The sequence below is a fragment of the Spermophilus citellus genome, assembly GCF_964194105.1.
Source record: "Spermophilus citellus genome assembly, chromosome: 4".
In the NCBI taxonomy this organism is placed as follows: Eukaryota; Metazoa; Chordata; class Mammalia; order Rodentia; family Sciuridae; genus Spermophilus; species Spermophilus citellus.
Window position 1 is genome coordinate 66,255,941 of NC_138185.1, and position 20,772 is coordinate 66,276,712.

The following is a 20,772-nucleotide window of genomic DNA, read 5'->3' on the forward strand; positions in this document are numbered from 1 at the left end:
AGTCCTACTGCAGAGCAACCACAGCCCACTCCGAACTTAGCTACCGAGTAAGGCCCTTAGAAGAAGTATTTTATAACACCCTGTGGTAGCACGTGGCTGCCGTTCCAGCCACTCAGCAGGAGGATCACAAATTCAAGGCCACCTGGGCAACTTGGTGAGACTCTGTCTCAAAACGGAAAGTAAATGCAGGTGGAGATGCAGCTCCGTGATAGAGCAGCCCTGAGTTCCATCTCCAGTACCAAAATAAGTAAATAAGTAAATAAAAATAAAAATCATCCATTTTGATTAAAACAATATGAGTCAATATTCTGAAGCCCCTCGCCTGGAGTTCCGTTCTAGAGATGCAAAAGAAACCTGTAGAAACCTCTGTCTCTTGTTTTAATTAGCAAACCAATTCTATATCTTCATATTTACATTTTTGACATTTTTAACATAATATTCCAATCCAAGAAGGCCTAAGAGATCTGGACCCTTAAGACTCCATTAGACCCTTCCCCAGGGAAATCTCAGACTCTGAGAGAGTAGGACTTGAAAAATCCACCCAAGGAGAGGCCCAAGCAACTCAGACTTTGACTTGTACAGTGATCAGGCCCTGCGAAGGAAAGAAGCCCAGCCAGGATCTGACTGACTGCGCATTTTCAAACCGTTCTCTTCTGACCCCCAGGGCTTGGAGCAGATCCAAAGATCCTCAAACAACGAACTATTCCCATCAAACAAAGAAGGTCTTAAACCACCTAAAAGGAGATCATTTGTCATTGCTTTTTTTCTGCCCTAAATACTAAGGTTCCAAGTAAGTTAATATTTGGAAAAGCAAGTCAAATTAAGTCTGAACATGACTACACCAATAAACACGTTCCCCTTAACCGACAAGCCACTCACCCCAAAGGTGTCTTCCTCTGGTTTGTGGGTCACAGTGATAGGAGGTGTAGGGCTTACTTCAGACTCTGAAAATCAAATACGAAAGGAGAAGGACAGTTAGCTTCCTGGCCCTGGGAGGCCCAGACATAGTCCCTGCCCACCTCTCGGTCCCTCTTGATACTTCCTGTTGGAGAAGGCCCTCTGGAGGCCATGATCCTCCAGGCCTCCCTCCCAGGTTTGCAAGAGACCCCCTAAGGGCAGGCCCTGTCTGGCCACCTGGCTGGTGCTCCAGCTGCAGGACAGGCTCCATAGGGGTAAAAGGGCCTTCATTCCCATCTTCTACTTCCACCCCAGAGAAAATACTGTCACCTGTGCATGAACTATGGGATAGAAAAGAGGAAATGACTTGGGATCCAGGCCAGGTTAGGAACTAGGCAGATTTCATCGATGATGGCAGCTGTTCCTAATATTCTTTAACTCCTCGCCGAGGGCATCTCGTACCCCATCCCTGCTTCTCCTGCACCCATCCTCTCTCCCTCATTATTCCTCAGTGTGATCAGGCCTGTGGTCTCAGAAACAACCCAGTATCCATCTCCCTTACACTGATTTCAGAACACAATGGCAGCTCAACTTGAACAACATAACCACCTGATCAGGAAATACCGCCTTTATCCAGGAAACCTGGATAGGAAGCCACATATTGGCTTGTCCTCCAGCCAGAACACGCCCCCGCCCCGCCCCCGGAAAGAAATGGCCCCAACTCAGAATTCTCTAAGGGGACATCTGTGGGATTACAAGTCCTCAACATCATGTTCATCCACAGGACTGGGATCCTAGTTAGAATAAGACAGGATTCCATGTTTGTATAAATATATCAAAAGAGACTTTTCTATCAAGTATAACTAACAAGAACAAATAAAAATGAAAACAAATAAAGAAAAGACTGAGGACAACTAAGAGAATCATAGATGATATTTACATCAGTGCCAAATGGCCAAAAGTATCACTAAACAGAACAGACACTGGGCAGAAGTGGAAATGACTACTATTATTCCCTCAGGCAAAACCTCAAATCCTTTTGGGATTATCTAGCCTTAGTACCAAATCACTTATAAACTGAGCCTCAATTATTCCATTTGGGGACCACATGTATCCATTAAGAGGCCTTGTAAATCACAACTCTACTTGGGGGTGGGTTCTGGTCAAATTCTTGGGCGCTTGAAGCAAGTGAGAACCATTAGTAGGTTTATAAGTTCCATATGGTTTCTGCCAGAAGAATGGAAATTTTGAGGAGGGGTATACCAGGGCACATAAAACCATACGGTCATCCCCTTTTCATCTAGGTAGGGAGACCCACAACATGACCATACCTTAGAAAACTCCCTGGGGAAAACTGAGGCAATGACCCAAGAAAAATGGGCTTGGAACTGTCCAAGTAAAACTGCACTTCTACTCTCTAGTCCCTTTTCAAAATTCACTCAGATGCCCAGTGCTACTATGGGGCAGGAAATAATGTGAAATAGGACAGAGGACTGTTTGGATTCCATAGCTACCAAAACTATCAGAATAAATCATTTTCAAAGCAAAAGGTAAAGCGGACTTACCAAAGTCAAAGATATCTGTGCTCTCTGTAAAAAAAGGACAAAACAGGTCATTAGCAAACGTAAGACAAAATAGAATAGGCACACCACATCATACTGATAGCTGTGACCTCTCCCACTCCCCATGATCTCCTATTCCCATAACAAGTGACACATGCTAAAATTCCTGACACACCATATGTGCCCTAAGCATGGCACCAACTCTTTACGGAGTGGTCCTCCAATTGGGAGAAGGAATGAGAGGTAAAGCTCCTGGTTCCAAAGGCGGAGACCCACATGGGAACCAGAAACCAAACTGGTTTCATTATGAGATGGGGATTTAACCCTGATCCACTATCTCACCTATGACCCTTCCTCCTTCAGGATCCAGAGTGTGTGGCCATGGTGTGGCAGGGTGGGGCCAACTGTGATCTCAAATTGAAATTCCTTAAATTGATAAGTGCAGTTGATTCTAGTAGGTCACTGAGAAGTTGGGAGTCCCTCGAGATTCCCATCTAGATTCCATTCTCTAGAATCTGCCCATCCTTCAGATGGAGAGAGTTATTTATTTGAGCATTGGCCTCTAGAAGTGGCTTACCAAATAATGAAAGCTAATCCTAAACTAGGCATTGATTATGAGCCAGAGGCTGTGCTAAGCATTCCAGGTAACATATCACTCAGTCCTTACATCCTTGGAGGTAGGAGGCAACATCTCCACTTAAACAATCAGGGAACGGGTTATAGGGATTAAGTAATAAATTAATGTCATTCATCTAAGAAGGGATTAGAGCTGGATTTATAACTACTCTACCAGAGACATTTAAACTTTAATGTGCCATGGAATCATCTGAAGGGCTACTGCTACCTTTCTTCACAGAAAGGAATGAGTATTCCTTGAAGAAATGAATGATTCAGGGCCAATACAGAGAAAACGCAAGATGGGGCTAGAATAGTTCATAGTACTAGAGAGTGAAAAAGTGCTTGAAGATTAATGGGGACCTAGAGAGAGAGCTGAGAAGGGGGCTTCTAATAGCCAAATGTAGAAAAATAGTAAAAGCCATGGATTATCGTGGACTGAATTGTGTCACTCCCACCAAAATCCATGTATTAAAGTTGTAACAGGACTGGGGTGTGGCTCAGTGGTAGAACGCTTGCTTCACATGTGTGAGGCTCTGGGTTCAATTCTCAGCACTGCATATAAATAAATGAATAAAATAAAGGTCCATCAATATATATATATATATATATATATATATATATATATATATATATATATATATATATATATATATATATATATATATGTTGTAACATCCAATACTTGAGAATTTGACTGAATTTTAAGAAGGTACTGGAGATAAAATGAGGTCATCAGTGTGGCCTCTAATTCATCATGACTGGTGTCCTGATGAAAGGAGATTAGGACCCAGACATGCACAGAGGGAGGCCAGGTGAGGACAGGGAGAACACGGCACCCACAAGCAAAGATCAGAGGCCTCAAAAGAAACCAACCCTACCAATACTAAATCCAGATTTCTAGCCTCCAGAATTGTGAGAAAATGCATTTCTGTTGTTTAAGCCATTCTGTCTACAGTACGTTACTATGACAAACCTAGAAAATGAATACATAAATTATAAAAATATCTACAAATCCATACAGATACAACAAGTAGTTGAATAAATAAATGAGAGAAGAAGGGAAAGCTCTTCCTTATGGTAAAATTCCAGCTAGTAGACAGAGAAGGAATGATAGAAATAGAAAAATCACCATTTGGCAAGTACTACAGTAATGATTGTTTCAGGCAAGAACCATCAATGAATGCTAAAATTAATGCATAAAAGAATAATGAGAAACAAGCCATTTATGTGGTTTCAAATCATTATCCTTACAAAGGAGAAAAGAGTAACTTTGCAATGGAGGAACCTGGTAGACACCATCCTGACCAAATGATAAAGTCAACATCACTGATGACAAGACATAAACACAGTGCACTCCCTGATACAGTGTACCAGGAGGGCAGAGCGTCACTTCTGTGATGTTCTTCAAAAATGCATAACTTGAATTTAGTCATGAGAAATGAATACAAATTGAGGGATATAGTCTACAAAATATTGAGTATTCTACAATGGTGTGAAGACAGTGTACGATAAAGACTGGGGAACTGTCTTAGGCTTAGAAATACTAAGGTAAAGTAGAAATAAAAGCAAGATATGATTCTGAATTGGATCCCAGGTGACAAAAGAATGTCAGTGGTACAAGTAATAAGATTTAAGTCAAGCTGGACTGGGTGTGGTAGGGCATGTTTGTGATACAAGCAACTTGGGAGGCTGAAGCAGGAGAATTTCATGTTGGAGGCCAGCCTCAGCAACTTCACAAGACCCTGTCTTGAAATATAAAATTAAAAAGGGCTGGATAAGCAGTGATATGTACCCCTGGGTTCAATCCCCAATACCAAAAAAAATAAAAATAGAAACACCCCCAGAATTTCTGATACGTAGGTCTGGGTGGGTCTCAAGAATTTGCATTTCTTTTTTTTTAATTAGACAATATGATTGATGTATGTACATTCCATGTACGTATTATATGTCAAAATGCATTCTACTGTCCTGTGTGACTAAAAAATAAATAAATAAAAATTTAAAAAAAAGAATTTGCATTTCTAACCAGTTCTCAGAGATGCTGATGCTACATTATACTACACCTCTGCCTGCCACACCCTGAAAAACAAGAGCAATTCATTCATTCACTCATTTATTCATTCACTGTGGGTCTTCTACTCACCAGACCTTTGGCTAAGCCAGAACGGCCATGTAACCATAGATATCTATTACGTATCTAACTACCTGTGGGGATGGGATGCTTTGTGTGATGGAGTCCTTCAGAGAAGGTCCTACTATTAACACTGTCATTTGATGGCTTGTTTGTTGTCCGCTGTGTTGTCACAGGGGACAGCAACAGAGCTTTCTCCAAATCCCTGAACATACCCCTTCACGTCACCACTCCCTCCTCAACTGCAGATGGCCTGACTTGAGGGGAGGATGGTTCAGATGGGCCCCGGCTTCAGAGCCTGAGCTGAGAGAGGGGCCAGATCCATTTGCAGAAGCTATTAATTTGCAAATTTCTCATAAGGCTCCCATTTATTAGAGAACATTCTCATGTCAGCCAAATGTTTTGGCTGAATCTCTTAACCCTATAATCTCCAAATCAGCTTACGAACATTAAAGTCCTCTGCTGGAGCCTGGAAGTGTTTATACATTCAGGAACCTCTGGAAGAGGGAGACTTGGGCTGCTCTCTAACCTGTGGGAGGGACTCAGAAGTACATAGCAGAGGATGGTCCCATGAAGGCTCCTGCACTCTGACCCCCACCAATAGGCCAGGAGGAGGACTGGACCAGCATGCCTAGCACCACAGGAATGCCAACTGGGCTGCACAATGAATGGAATGCATGTGCCTCCTACAGCCCAGACATTAACTCCCCGAGAAGTCAAGGATTCATCTGCACCACAACCTTAGAGGGAGAAGCGCAGAGACAAGTAATTTGCCTGAAGTCACACAGCTAAGGAGTGATGGAGTGAGTTTGAACCCTAGCAGGTGGCTGCATAACCATCACCCTAGACTGCCTGAAGTCTATTAGAATCTGCTAGTTTTTTTGGTTTTGATTTTATGTATATGTTTTATTGTTTTATTTTTGTTTTTGTTGGTTTTGTTTTTACAGTACTGGACACTGAACCTAGAGGTGCTCTACCACAGAGCTAATGTCCAACCCTTTATTATTTTTTTTTTCCAAGACAGTCTCACTAAGTTGCTCAGGCTGGCCTGGAACTTGTGATCCTCCTGCCTCAGCCTCCCGAAGTATATGGGATTACAGCCATTCACCACCATGCCCAGCCAGGACTTATTGGATCCACCAGAGATTGACAATTGGTTCTAAATGTCTGAATTCACCTTATAAATCTAGCAATGGCCAACAGCAACTAAGTCTTTTCTCTGTGCAGACATACTGCTGAGCCCTTGCATCTATGACTTCATTTAATCCTCATGACAACTTAGGTGGGGGTGGGGGGGTATTGTGATCATTCCCATTTCACAGATGAAGAAACAGAAGCATAAAGTACCAACCATGGACTAAGCCCCATTCTAAGATCCCAGGCCACCTGTCTGGGAGGACCACAGATGGGATGTGCAACTAAATCAGGCTGATTTTAGAGCCCTTACTCTTAACCTTGCCGCTTCGATGCCCAGAAGCAAGGGAGAGGTACTTATGGTAAATAAGATCTTCTCCACACCCTCCTGTCAGGAGGGAAGAGCAGGGATCTGCAGACTGGCTTTGTATCTAGTGCTCAGCCAGCGTAAGGTTTATTTGAGAGGGTTATATGGTATCCTTGCTCGTTCCCCCAGATAATTTACTCTTCTGAACATTTAGACATCTTGTCACTTGACATGACTGGCCCATCTCTTCCCTGTCATTACCTTTTCACCATCCATTGATTCCTTTAACATAAAGTCTCATAACACAAGCAACCTCCACACAGCGTGGTCCTGGCAGAGTGTGGATGGGGCTGAGAAACACACCTCAGGTGAGCTGCCTTCTCTCTGAGTTTCTGTGTGGCTCCATCCTCCGCCTCCCTCTTGGAGCCAGATTCTCACTAAATGCCACAGCAGCAGATTGCAAAGGAGGGATATCCCAGTCACCTGGGGGCTTGATGAAGTACAGCTGTGGGACTCTGACCCAGAGTTTCTGATTTAGAGGAACTGAGGGGGTTTGACAATTTCAACTTTAATCCATTCCCAGGTGATGCTGGGGCTGCTGGTCTGGGGACCACACTTTGAGAACCACTGGCCTAAGAAGTCTTTGTAGCTGGCTGTGGTGATGAGGGCATCCAGGGACTAGGAGATGGGCTGCTTCAGCTTGTGAGGCATCAGGGAGTGTAAATGCTGCTTTCAAATATCAGAATTCAATCTCTAATCAGGTGGGTACAGGGGGAGCAAAGGACTGGGTCTAGCCTGATTTTATGACTTTGAGAGCACATATGAAAGCCTCTACTTCTACAATACAGGCTAGGATCCTTCTCCCTGAAGGAGCCAAGCATGGTCCTAAATAGGAATTGTCTTGGGGTTTCTTACAGGGCCTGCTGGAGATGATGCAGGAAATGTCAGACCACGTGAGATTTGCAGAGCCTAAAACATCAGCATGCTCTCAATCTTCTCTGCAAAGATGGCTCCCTCAAACCCTGGACCCCAGTGGCAAAAATTTAGCTTTGCTTGTGGCCCTCAGCTGCCCAGCTTCACTCTAATCCCAATTCCCTGGTCCTGAGATAAATAAGCCTCCCAGAGCCACGGCCCTGTAGCTATCTACAGACCAAGAAGTTACCTTCATGAAAGCAGATGCGCTGCTGACCAGCAAACAGAAAGAGAAGCCAAATTCTGTGACATGTGCTCTGTATAACTGAACTCATTTAAAAGCCACAAAATGCCAGATGTGGTGGCACATCCCTGTAATCCCAGCAACTCAGGAGGCTGAGGTAGAAGGACTATAAGTTTGAAGCAAACCTGGACAACGTAGGAAGACCCTGCCTCAAAAAAAATAAAAATAAAAAGGGCCGAGGATGTAGCTCAGTAGTAGAGCACCCCTGGGTTCAATCCTCAATACCACAAAGAAAGTAATTAATTAAATAAATAATACAACAATAAAAGCCACAAGACCCTTACAGGAGCAGTATCATCATGCCCATTTCATAGTTGAGAAAATCAAGGATTAGAAAACTACCAGGTCCAGGCTCTCCCAACAAATAAAGGGCTGGGGGGAAATTCTCCACCATTATTGGCCATCTCTGAAGTCCTGCTCTCTCTGCTGTAACACAGTATGCTCTTAGATGGACGACCATGTATTTCTGAGATGTCTTAGATTTTACTCGGAGAGGTTTTGGAAAATAGGGACTTCATCCTAGCTTATACAAAACGCAGAGGGTGGCTACCCGTGCCCCAGTGTGTTTGGTTACCTGCGATAACTATACGAAGATGAGTGACTCTTCTCCTCTCAAACTACCACCCCCACCCCCAACTCCCAGAGGGAACCTGTGCACCCCTAGGGCCAGCTGGGCTGCCCTCACCTGGAAAGGGCTCCTTGAGGAAGTGTCCATTGATGGTCTGGTTGGCCGTGCCCAGGGGGTTTTTAGCAATAAGGGTGTAGTTGCCGTTGTTGTAGTGGGTGGGCTTGTTGAAGAGCAGGCAGCCCTCGGAGACCTCACCCTCCTGGTAGTACTCCACGTGGATGATCTTGGACTCCCGAAGCGGCTGCCCGTTGTGCAGCCAGTGCAGCGTTGGTGGCGGGTTCCCGCGCACCACGAACTCGATGCAATGCTCCAGGCGCAGCTCGGGCTCCTCCAGGCTCACCACGCGTGGGGGGTCTGTGGGGGAAGAGGCCAGCTGAAATCCTGGACACCAGGACTCCTGGGTCCCAGAGCAGCCTTCCAGCAGCTGAGATGGGATCCCCATTCTCCCCCACCCAGCTCTGAAAAGACAGAGAGAAGCAGAATCCCACCGCCCCCCATCCAGGCTTCCTGGATCTATCTGAACTGCACGATTCCCTCTCAGGGCATTTTAGGGGTTCAACCAAAGATAGAAAAGGCCAGCTCAGGAGTGTCCTGAAGATGTAGTTGAACTGGAAGAACAGCATCTTCTGAGGGCAAGGATACCCTTTCTTGAGTTTACTATATAAGAACTTCTTTCATTTTATTTATTTTTGGTGTTGGGGATTGAACCCAGGGACTCTATCATTGAGCTACATCCCCAGCCCTTTTTATTTTTTATTTTGAGACAGAGTCTCACTAAGTTGCTTAGAGCCTCACTAAGTTGTTGAGGCTGGCCTCAAACTTGTGATCCTCCTACCTCAGCCTCGCACATTTCTGGAATGACCGGTGTGTGCCATTGCAGCCTGCATTCAAGCAATTACTTCTCAGTCCTGCCCTATGAAAGCTTTTCTACCTGTGATGGTAGCCCAGGGTCACTGCTCTCCCTCAGTTCTAGCAATGTCTCTGCCCCTCCCCAGACTCTGCACCAGCACCCTCTTAGTACCCAGCCACCCTGCCTGCACTTACAGTAGACGGTGAGGGCAACACTGGCATTGCTCATGCCCACCACATTCTCTGCAATGCATGTCAGGGTGAAGCCATTGTCCTCGCTCGTCACATTCACCAGTGTCAAGTTGATGGCATGTACATTGGTCCAATTCAGATTCGTCTGAAAACCCAAATAAAAAGACAAAAATCAGTTTCTACAAGGGCATTCTCCTCCCTAACCCTGGACACCTTCTGGATTCGAGAGGAAGGCACAACAGGTAGGGAAGAAGGTATCCTAGTGAAAGAACACTGACCAAATGCCAAGCTCTTCATGGTCAATAACTGTCCTCCCATTAACGTTATGTTTTGAATATTAGCATTATACCCATTTCACAGATGAAGAAACTAAGGTACCAAGAGGTTGATAGTATGCATAAGGTCAAAATGGCTAGAAAATATTTCAGCTAGATGGAATCCAAGTCCACATTTCTTCCTATAATGACAGAACCACAAGCTTTCCCTCTTTATGACTAACAGGTGACCGTTCCTTAGCACCCCAATGGGTGCTGATGCCAGGATGCCTACCTGGTGGGTGTTGATGGACTGCAGCCCTGTGACTATCCAGTCCACATCAGGCAAGGGCGATCCAGAGCCGTTGCAAGTGATGACAGCATTGTCACCCTCTCGGACAGTAAGGTTGACATGGCTCACGCTGATCTCAGGAAGGTCTAGGAGCAAAGCAGATAACAGATGGAGTGACAAGACAGGTGAACACCCCCAAAAGAAGCTCTCTCCGTGGGGCTGATGGTGGCACTTATTGCCTTGACCAACAACAACGCCAACACCATTTGTTTGAGTTCTTGGAAGACCTTCCCCAAACTCCAGATGCTTTACACCCCCTTCCCAGTAGACATCAGAGCTCAGAGTTGAAACCCATACAGTTGTTTGCTCCCCGCATCAGGGCACGGATGGGGCAGCTGCCCAAGGAACGCATTTTAACAACTAAACCCAATGGCTCCGTTCTACTTAGGGAACTGCGACTCACAAAATCGGTGTGCTTGGTCACCACAGGGAACCATCTAGAAATTCAGATTTCTGGGACCTATCCCTACACATTGTGAACTCAAAGGTCTGTGGTTGGGCCCAGAAATTGGCTTTTTCTCAAAGCACCTTAGAAACTTCCTCTAGAGGCAGTCTGGACACCACACTTTGAGACATGCACCTTCAGATTTGGTTGACAAGAAAGGGCATTCTGATCTGATGAGAAAAGCAGGGCACAGAACTCCTGTCTGCATTCCCGTAACCAACCTTCCCTGGGGGCTCAGGGATGGGAATGACCCAGGAGGGAGAAGGCGAGTCGGATCTGCACCTGACTGCAGAGGTCAAGGCTGGAAGAAGGCCCTGGCGTGCCAGGCCAAGGTCCAGCCCCTTCCCGGGGACCCAGGAGCGCCTCCAGGAGCGGGGCTGGGGCCAGGCTCTCACTCACCACACTGACTGATGTTCATGCGGAAGAGGGGGAGCTGGGAGCCGTCGGCGTTGATGCAGTAGAGATTCTGGCTGTTGAGCCTGGCCTCCCCCTGCTCCTGCCACAGCTGCATCCAGCGGATGTCGCAGCTGCAGTTGAAGAAGTTCTGCTCCAGTCTCCTGTGGGCAAGAAGAGAGGGGAAGGAACCCCTGAACCGAAGATGGCCCAGCTCCCTCCCACACTGAGGCCCCCAGGGCCCCCACCAGCTCTTTTGGGGATCAGGGAGAGAAGGAATTAAGCCAGCTCATGAAAGAAGAAAGAAAAGACAGAAGAATATAACTTAAAAGTCCATGAATTTATTTAGTTTTAAAACCAATAAACTCATTTTTTCTAACAAATGACACCCATCTCACTTAATGCACCTAAAAGAAAAAATAAAGGACCTTTAAAATGCATCAGGATGGGATGCTCCTATTCTCAAAACCCTCCCATGGCTTCCCATCTCAGTGAAAGTCAAAGACAAGGCCCCGAGTAGCCTGCACCATCTCCATCATCTTTCTCATGTTACCTCCTACCTCTCTTTCCCTCTCCTCTCTATTCACCCCGAACTTGCCGTTGCCAAGTTCACTAGCATGAACCTAGCATGACGCTAGGTCCCCACCTCAGGACCTTTGTCCTTGCTGTCACCTCAGCCTGCCAAGCTCTAACCTCACTCCCTCACTTTGAGGGATCATAGAACTTTCTACGACCACCCTCTGTACAAAAACCACTGCCAACCCCTGTGATGGTAATGCCCAGACCCTGGCCCTGCTGTGTTCTTCTTTCTAGAATTTACCATCACCCAGCATCCCTTTAAATATTTATTTCATTGTGTGTGTATGCGTGTGTGTATGTGTGTGTGTGTGTGTTTCTATCTCCCCAAAGAAAAATTAAGTGACATCAAGATCACAGATGCAGTCCGTTTTGTTCACTGCTGTATGCATGAGTACCTAAAACGGAGCTTCACACATAAATTCTTGTGAATAAAAGGAGAGATAAAGAGAACTTTTCCCTGAGGGAATAGGTGGTTAGCTATTTCCAAGACATACTCAAAGCCCATCTTGGGACCAGCTTTATTTCTTCATGAATTCAATGACTCGTTAATAAGCACCTGTTCCAGATCTGCCTGTGGGTTGAGTGCTGTTAATACAGAGACCAATGAGACAGGTGAAGAATAATGTCTGATGGGGGAAGGGTCAAGTTCAAAGTCCTTCCTCTCCATGATTTGCCTTGTGACTTGGAGAAAGTCACATCCTCCTCCACGGGGTTATTAGGAAAATGAATGGCATTAATCAATCCCAAAACTCTTAAAGTAAAGAGCACCCGGCAAATCTGATCATTATGAAGAACATGATTCTCTGGACTGTGAAGGGGATCAATCTGTTGGTGCCCAGAGGGAGGGCACTTGGGTCACTACACTAAAACCCTGGTTATTTTTGACAACTGGCAAATTCCAAAATAGTTAAGCATGCATCAGCATTAATCAGATTTCAGGGGAAAGTGACGCCCCTGCGGAGAGAAATCAGTGTTTTGAAGGCACCAGGACACTTCAGGTAGAAGACAAATACCCCTACAGGACAGTGTCCTCTTCACCTAAAAATGTCCATGACTTCTCTCTGCACAGGGCACTCTCTCGGGGGTGGGGGGGCAGAAAAGGAAAGGGAATTAGCCGCCTTTACTGAACTTCTGCTTCTCACATCTTCTAGGAGATGGCCAGGATCACCCCCAGACAGAAGAGGGTGCCTGTCTAATCTTTGGAGTGGTTAAGTCACCTGTCACAGCCCCTCCACTGGTATGGAAGAGCTGTCTCAAACCGCAGTGTGTCGAACTCCAAAACCCATGCCCTGGCCACCCCACCTACCCAATGCAGAGCATGGCAGGGCTGAATGCAGCTGCCAAGAGGAGTAAGAGAGGATCCTGACTTCAGGCGCTCCTGGAGGTAGAGACGGAGGGGAAGGGCTGGCTGGAGGGAAGCCGTGAAGGCAGAGGGAATATTGCTGGTGGGGATGTGGACAGGAAAGCCAGACTTAGCCAAGGAGCACTGGGAAATAAAGCTGGAAGGGTGAATGGAAGCCAGGTGATGGAGGAATTCCACCCACATCAGGAAGCATGCATCCAGGTACATCCAGAATGTATCCAGGAGACAGTGGGAAACCAATAAGGCCCTTAGAACTAGAGGACAAATAAATAAACTAAGCCTGTAAAAGAGCAAGCCAGCGAGACTGTACACAATAAACCAGAGAGGAGGTGGGCTAGACACGGGATATCTCATAACACAGGGTCACCATGTACCGTTGGGTAGTTTGTGCATTTCTCAAAGAATCCAAACAAAGCAATGAAGAGGGAATGAAATCCAGACCCTGGGCTCTGACATGGGGCTGTGTTCGCCCAGAGGGGCCATCTTTCTAACTCACACCAGGGCATCCTGCAGTCTAGTAGGGCCCAGCTCATCATTCTCAAACTTCTGGTCTCAGAACTCCTATTGACTTAAAATTTTTCTGAAGACCTCAAACAGCTCTTTTACGTGGGTTACGTTTCTTGCTATTTACCATATTGGAAAATAAAATGGAGAACAATTTAAAACAGCAGAATATATTAGCACAAGTTCCATGTCAATGAGGTCATCCCATGTCATTCAGTCGCTGAGAAACGCCACTGTACCCTCCTGGGATAATGAGAGAAAGGTCAATGATGTGCCAGTGTTGTTAGGATAGATCTGACCTTGCATTCTCCCTGAAGGGGTCTTGAGAGGCCCCAGGTGGTCCTGGGATCACCAGATGGGAACTGTCACCCAGTAAATAAGGGCCGAGAGTAAGTGGCAGAAACTGGGGAGAGGGAAGGGTGGATCCCACAAACATCCAAAGGAAGACGAGGCACCATCTGGCACTTAGTTGGGAGGAAGAAGAAAAGAAAAAGTAGAATATGAGATTTTAAGCTCCAGGGGACAGGAAGTCAATGGTGAGGAGAACTGTCTTTGGTTGGAAGCAGAAGAGAAGGAATCAGTAGAAAAGAGGAGGTGAGAACTATTAGGAATGGGGAGGCAGGGGTGATTACCAGTCCCTTGGGGAGGTAAAGGAAGGATGAGCCAGACCCAGTGGCACATGCCTGTGACTAGGGAGGCTGAGGCAGGAGGATTGCCAGTTGGAGGTGAGCCATAGTAACTTAGCAAGACCCTATCTTAAAGAACAATAAAAAGGGCTGGGGATGTAGCTCAATGGAAAAGCATTCCTGGGTTCAATCCCCAGTATCACAAAAAAAAGGAAAGGAGAAGGGGTATGGGGGAAACAGGGGGAAGAGGAAGAAGAGGAAAAGAAAGAGGAGGAGGAGAGAAGAAGTAGCCTTGGAAGTGTTTGCTTTAGGGTTAAGCAAAATGCCTACATGGCTAGAACAGGAATAAAGAAGAAAGACAAAGTAGGAAGAAAGTGACAGAGAAATAATAGAAATTACAGGATAACAATGGATCACAGGTGCAATAGGGCCAGTGCTATACCAAAAGTCTTCTCCTTTTTTTTTTTTTTTTTTGATATCAGAGATTGAACCAGGGGTTTTAACCATTGAGTCATATCCCCCCACTCTTTTTTATTTTTTATCGTGCAGCAGGGTCTTGCTAAGTTGCTTAGGGCCTTGCCATGTTGCTGAGACTGGCTTTGAACTTGCAATCCTCCTGCCTCAGTCTCCTGAGTCTCTGGAATTACAGCTATGTGCCACTGTGTCCAGCTCTACCAAAAGTCTTACACAAATTCTTTTAATTAACCCTCACAAGGAGGAAGCCCAGGGAGGAAGGGGAGGTCTAGTGGCTTCCTTAAGAAAGCAGAAAGTCAAATGTGCCACCTGGTGCATGTGCAAACAGAGACCTGAGGAGCTGGAGTGGCTTGGATGCCCACTGCAGGGCTGCAGAGAGCCTGGCCACCCTGCTGGATGATACGAAGGCTCCAGATGCTTGAATATGTGCAAATTGAACCAGGTCAGCCTTGTTTTTCCCAGCTGCTCACTTGACAAGATGTGGTCATTCATTATTAAGTAGGTGTAAAAATACAAATTATCCACCTGGGTTGAAAAGACCAGACAAGCGAGGGGCTTGGCAGTGTCGCCTGCAGCCCCAGCAGCGCCTGCTGCAGTCCTGCCTCTTGTGGGAGCCTGGCGCTGCAACACGTCCCAACTTCTCAGTGGCTCCCAAGGTGGACATGAGTACACTGTGGCACCCTGGGCATCCCACATGCCAAGTGTCCTGAGGCTGGCAGGAGAATTCGGTGAGATGTTTGGGATGTGCCAAGGCTGCTGCCAGGGATAGGCTCAGTAATGGCCCTTGTTTTCTTCCATCCTTTCCCTCCAGGACCCTGCTTACAGGATCTGGTCCAGCTGAAAGGCTAGACATTGAGATCTGGTTCTTCACTATAATCCAGAGTCTCCTAGAAACTGCAAAAGAATTTTGGGAGCCTCTTCCTCGTCTTTCTGGACTTTCCTGTTTTATTTATTTATTTTTTAATGTGGTACTGGGCATTGAACCCAGGGTGCTCTAACCCTGAGCTACTTCCCCCATCCTTTGTTTTTTTCTTTGTTTGTTTGGAGACACTGTGTCGCTAAATTGCCTCCACTGGCCTTGAACTGGCAATCGTCCTGCCTCAGCCTCTCGAGCAGTTGGGATTACAAGACTGTGTCACTGTCCCTGGCTTAGATTTTCCTCTTAGAGAACAAAACTCATACCTAGTACAAAGCATTTTGAGTCCTAAAACAGTGGCACCCTGGGCATTCCACTGAGCCAATCCGCAGTCATTTTTATATCCTGAGAAGAGTCTGCACAGTGAGGTGGGCAAGAAGAGATGCACATGCCCTGGATCTAAATGGTGCTGTCCATTCTGGTGCTCTTTTCCCGTCAAACCAGGCGTGGGGTGGAGACTCCTTTAACCAGGGATTCAGAGGCAGATCTGCAGAACCTATAGCATGGCTCTCTGCATTCCATTAGCAATGTGGGTGACCCAGGACATGATCAAGCACCTGGGGGCTTCCCACCCTTTAACTCAGCCCCATCCAGATGGACATGAGTACCCAAGCGCTTTGCAGCAGAGCTGAGGCCAGGACTGGGTGTTTAGAAAACATTGATTTCCCCATCATTGCTTGGGAAATTTGCTTCTCCCTTCCAAAGTATTAGCACTGCTAATGGCAATCCTGGGGCCAGGTGGTGGAAAATGGGGAGGGTACCCAATTGATAAGGGCAGCACCACTGTCACACAGTGTGGGCCTCCTTAAGGTAACAACAATCAGATGGCAGAAAAAGTCCACAGACAGAAGATCTGAGTTGGTCATCAGCTGTGTCACTTTGAGCAAATACAATGGGTTGGATTATGTCCTCTAAAAAGATATGTCCAGGTCCTAACCTTAGTCCCAGTGAATGTGGCTTTCTTTGGAAATTCAGCCTTTGCAGATGTGATCAAGTTAAAGATCAAAGGATGAGGTGGCTCTGGATTTCTGGTGGACACTGAACTCCCAGCCCAGAGAGGGAGATGACAGACAAGGAGATGGGGATGTTAGCCATGTGAGATGGAGGCAGAGACCAAAGAAATGCAGTCGGCAAAGAGTTCCAGGAGCACCAGAGGCTGGGCAAGGCAGAGAAGAATTCTCCCCTAAAGACTTTGAAGAGAGGGTAGCTCTGCTGACACTCTGACTTCAGACTGCTGGCCTCCAGAACACTGAAATAATAATTTTCTGTTGTTGTAAAGCACCAAGTTTGAAGTCATTTGTTATGGTCACCCTAGGAAACTAAGAGTGTGAGTAACTTAATTCTCCAAAACTCAGTCTTAACATCTGTAAGACGGTGATGATTGTATTTAACATTCCTTCTCTATAGAGTTATTGAGAGAATTACATTCACATGCTTCGTGAATTACAAGGGGGCTACAATAAAGCAGAAATTGCTATTATAGCAATACTGTTATTAATGTGATTGTTTAGTGACTTCTTCAGGAGCTTTCAAAATGGTTATGGCCAAAAAAGGGAAAAGGAACGTGCCAGAATAAGCCCAAACTCATCACTGATACTGAGTTAATATTTTACCAAGTCGATTAAATCTGCAAATCATACCAGAGGTAATTATCACTTTGCTTTAAGAAAATGAAATATTCCAATCTACTTTAATCATGTCTGCTCTGTGCGTGCAGGGTATTAAGAGAAGATGCATTAATGGTCCTCAGGGTATTTCTGGAGGGTTTCCGTGCTGTGGGTTGATATCCTCCAATGCCTCTGCCATTGCCTAGATGGTATCATGGGATTTAGAATCCAAGCTTCTTTTCTTTCTAATTCATTCTTTATCTCTAAGACAATCTGTCCAATTCTTGCTCTGATTTTTAGACAAACAGTTCCAGTCTTCTCTGTCAGGAGAAAAAAACAGAAAAACCATCTTGCCATAACCAGAAGCCTCTGAGAGCACAGCGCTATGCCACGCTGAATTCCTTTAAAGCCGGAAACAGTGTTGGCTGCTCCAAAGCAAGTCTTGAAAGATGCCCCCATTTGGCTCCACGAGAGGAACCCCACCTGGGGCTGGGGATATAGCTCAGTTAGTAGAGTGCTTGGCTTGCATGCACAAGGCCCTGGGTTCAATCCCCAGAACCACCAAAAGAAAAAAAAGAGAGAGATTGAGAGAGAGAGAGAGAGAGAGAGAGAGAGAGAGAGAGAGGAACCCCACCTGGACTGGTGAGAGGCTATATGCCAGATGCTCCCTAAGACCATGCCTTGTCTCCCAAAAGCAGGTGACAGAAAGTAAAGGCAAGATCTTGGTATATGGCAAGATGGCCACCCTGTGATGTCACTCAGAGGGGAGGCTGTCATCTTAAAGAGGCTTATGGAAAGACCCTGAGCACACTGGACATGTTGCTGAGTGGGTAAGGGAAAGAGCATGGTTCTTTGGAAACAGCTGTCCCAGCTGATGATAATTCCAGAAATCATAACACTAATTCCTAGATTACCATGTACCAGCTCTGTGATCCTGGGATGCCTGTTCAACTTGGGCAGCCTCAAATCCCTCATTTGTAAAACTGGCTACACTGATACTGCCTTTGTGGATTTGTTTCAAGGATGATATGGAACCTTGTACACCTTAGGTGCTTAATATGTGCCTCTTCCTTCTCATATCCCACTGGAAGTAGGACCCTGGGCAGTAGACACTCAGTCTTTTCAGTAGAAAGGCTCAACACATCAAATTGTCAAGCAAGAAAGAGGCTGGTTGGGGGCACAGCAGAGCTCCTCCAGAGACCCTCTGTGAAAGAAAGAAATACACTAAGAAATTGCCAAGGACCTGCTTGTCCTTCTGTAACTGCAGACCATCACTGAAGCCTCGCTCTTGTGGCTGAAGACTTTCCTGGCTGCCACAGCACGCTGAGCCCTCTGTCCCCCAAGGCCAGAATGGTTTCTTCCTGAAAACACCAACCCATCTCCACACCCCAGGCCTCAGGAGGCATGGAGAAGACCCTGGAAGTTTACATGGCTCATGGCAGATGGTGCCATGTGGACTAATCAAGAAGTCGGACAAGAAAATACTACCCTCTCTTCTGTTTGCCAGGAAGGGGGATTGTTTGGATTTTAATCATAGCCAAGGCTAAGAGCCAATGCACGGCCTCCTCCAGGCAAAAAGATAAATTTTCCACTCTCAACATTCAATTCTTCCTCAAAAAGTAGACCCCAACCAGGGCAATAGCTCCTTGGAGGGGGGCTTCTTTATCCTCCAATATGATTTTTCCTTATTTAACAATATGACAGGAATAAAATGCTCCATGGACACGGTGGCACTCACATGCTGACTCACACTGGAAGGAATGTCTTCATTCCCCCATAAGTTACATCCAGCTCACAGGAGTATTGATCCCAGGCAAAGATGAATGCAGAATCCCATGATCCTCTGGGAGAAATCTGACATTTTCTTTAAATATATACCCATGCAACAACTGTTTCTAAATCTCCAGAAAACAGGTCACCAGGGCACCACACCATTGATTTCATATCCAACGATTTCTTAGAAAGAGCTCTGAACATTTTCTCAATAATTCAGCCAACAGCAGACTCCAGATGTCCCCCCAGAGGGACACTGTCCCTGGCCTCCCCTAGACAAAGGGATAGGCATCACTGGATAACTAGATTCAAGGCTCCCGGGAAAGAGAGCCCCCTGAGCCCCCTATCAGTTCAAGGGCTACCTAGGAAAGATCCACAACCATGCACTTTTTGAAAATTAGCATAGGAAAGAGTCTTGCATTGGAAACAGATCGAATAAAGCTGGGAGATCATAGAGCACAGGGGTCAAAACTTCGAGCCTACACTCTACCTCTTTTTTACTGGATGACCTTGAACAAGATACTTAACCTTGCTAAGCACGTACGTCAGTGTCCTCAAATGTTAAGTGATAGTAATTATTCCTACCATACAGAATTCTTATAAGGATTAAATTAAATAATATGCATAATTTAACAGATTACTGCTTGGCATGAAGAAAGAGCCCAGAAATCAGTGTCAGTGATAGTCATGTTAATTCACGTCTGAGATCTTTTCCACCTACAAAGATGTGAATGAATTTGTCACATGGAGTATAACAGTCTGGCATCTATGTGTCTGTGATGTGGTCTATTTGTTGTTGTTGTTGTTGTTGTTTTATAAACAAATACGTATATGCATTTACTTCTTTCTCAGTTTGAATAGGAGTCTTATTGTTGTCCATCTAGAGCTCTGCCAGAGGAGACTAACGACTCTGATCACCATGTCTATGCTACCTCCACCAGAGGTGGGAGGGGCACAGTTCTAAGAGAGGAAGGCAACCCACAGCACATTGTCCTAAACTCTGCAACACCTTTTTTTTTTTAAGTACTGAGGATTGAACTGAGACTTGCTCTATCACTGAGCCACATCCCTAGCCCTTTTTGTTTATCATTTTCATTTTAAGACAAGATCCCACTAAGTTGAAGAGGCTGACCTCAAACTTGCAATGCTCCTGTCTCAGCCTCTTGAATAGCTAGGATTACAGGCAAGTGTCAGAGCACCCAGTTCCACACTTTTAAAGAGACAACCTCTGTACATCCTATGCCTTTTGAAGCACCATATGTTCAGGTAGGCCCATGAAGACAAGGACAGTCCACAAAATTGTCATGGGATGAAAGGCTCTTGGGACACTGGATGTAAATATTCTCCTTCTTGCCATGAGCTCAGGTCTCGCCAATGAGAACAAGTTGAAAAACCAAGAGCCTAGGCAGAAGTCCAAGGTCACTGCTGCTTGGTAAAGACAGTAAAGCAATCCGCATTCTGTGAATTTGGGTCTGAGTCACCAAGTAAATGGGAAAACATGAGTAGCGTGTCTGGAACTCTGACTCCCTAACTTCATCCATGCCTCAATTCCTCTTCAATTTATTCCTTGATTTATTCCCTTAACATAATATGCTGTCCTTCATGCACAGAGATGACCCTGATGACTCACACATCAACATGAGTTATTTTTTCCAGCAGTGGTCACGAATTTTTACTCATCAAGCTAACATTTGTGTGCACAAAATGGCTGGCCTGTGACAGGCTGTACTGATCAGCTCTGGGATGCAGCAAGGCTGAGCTGTCCCCTCCTGAGGTGCCTATATAAGCTGATGGGAGATCATGAGTAGTGGAAAGGAGGTGCATTCTGAGTCAGGCCATGGGGACTCAAGTCCTGGCTCTGCTGGTCCTTATGCAATGCAACTGAGGTTGAACCTTGGATGCATCTCTAGGGATCAGCATTCTCACCCATGACCTGCAGAGAATAATACCTA

General features: G+C 45.7%; 1 protein-coding gene across 7 annotated transcripts in view; it reads right to left on the reverse strand.

The window, feature by feature from the left end:
* Positions 1–20,772, reverse strand: part of NTRK3 (neurotrophic receptor tyrosine kinase 3) — a 376,727-nt gene that overhangs the window by 245,649 nt on the left and 110,306 nt on the right. For all 7 annotated transcript variants that reach the window (XM_081291778.1, XM_081291779.1, XM_081291777.1 and 4 more), the window contains 6 exons: positions 10,985–11,142; positions 10,084–10,226; positions 9,538–9,679; positions 8,551–8,847; positions 2,463–2,486; positions 880–944 (listed from right to left, as the gene is read on the reverse strand). In XM_081291778.1, the coding sequence (XP_081147904.1) occupies positions 880–944; positions 2,463–2,486; positions 8,551–8,847; positions 9,538–9,679; positions 10,084–10,226; positions 10,985–11,142 (829 nt within the window). The remainder of the gene's footprint in view (positions 1–879; positions 945–2,462; positions 2,487–8,550; positions 8,848–9,537; positions 9,680–10,083; positions 10,227–10,984; positions 11,143–20,772) is intronic.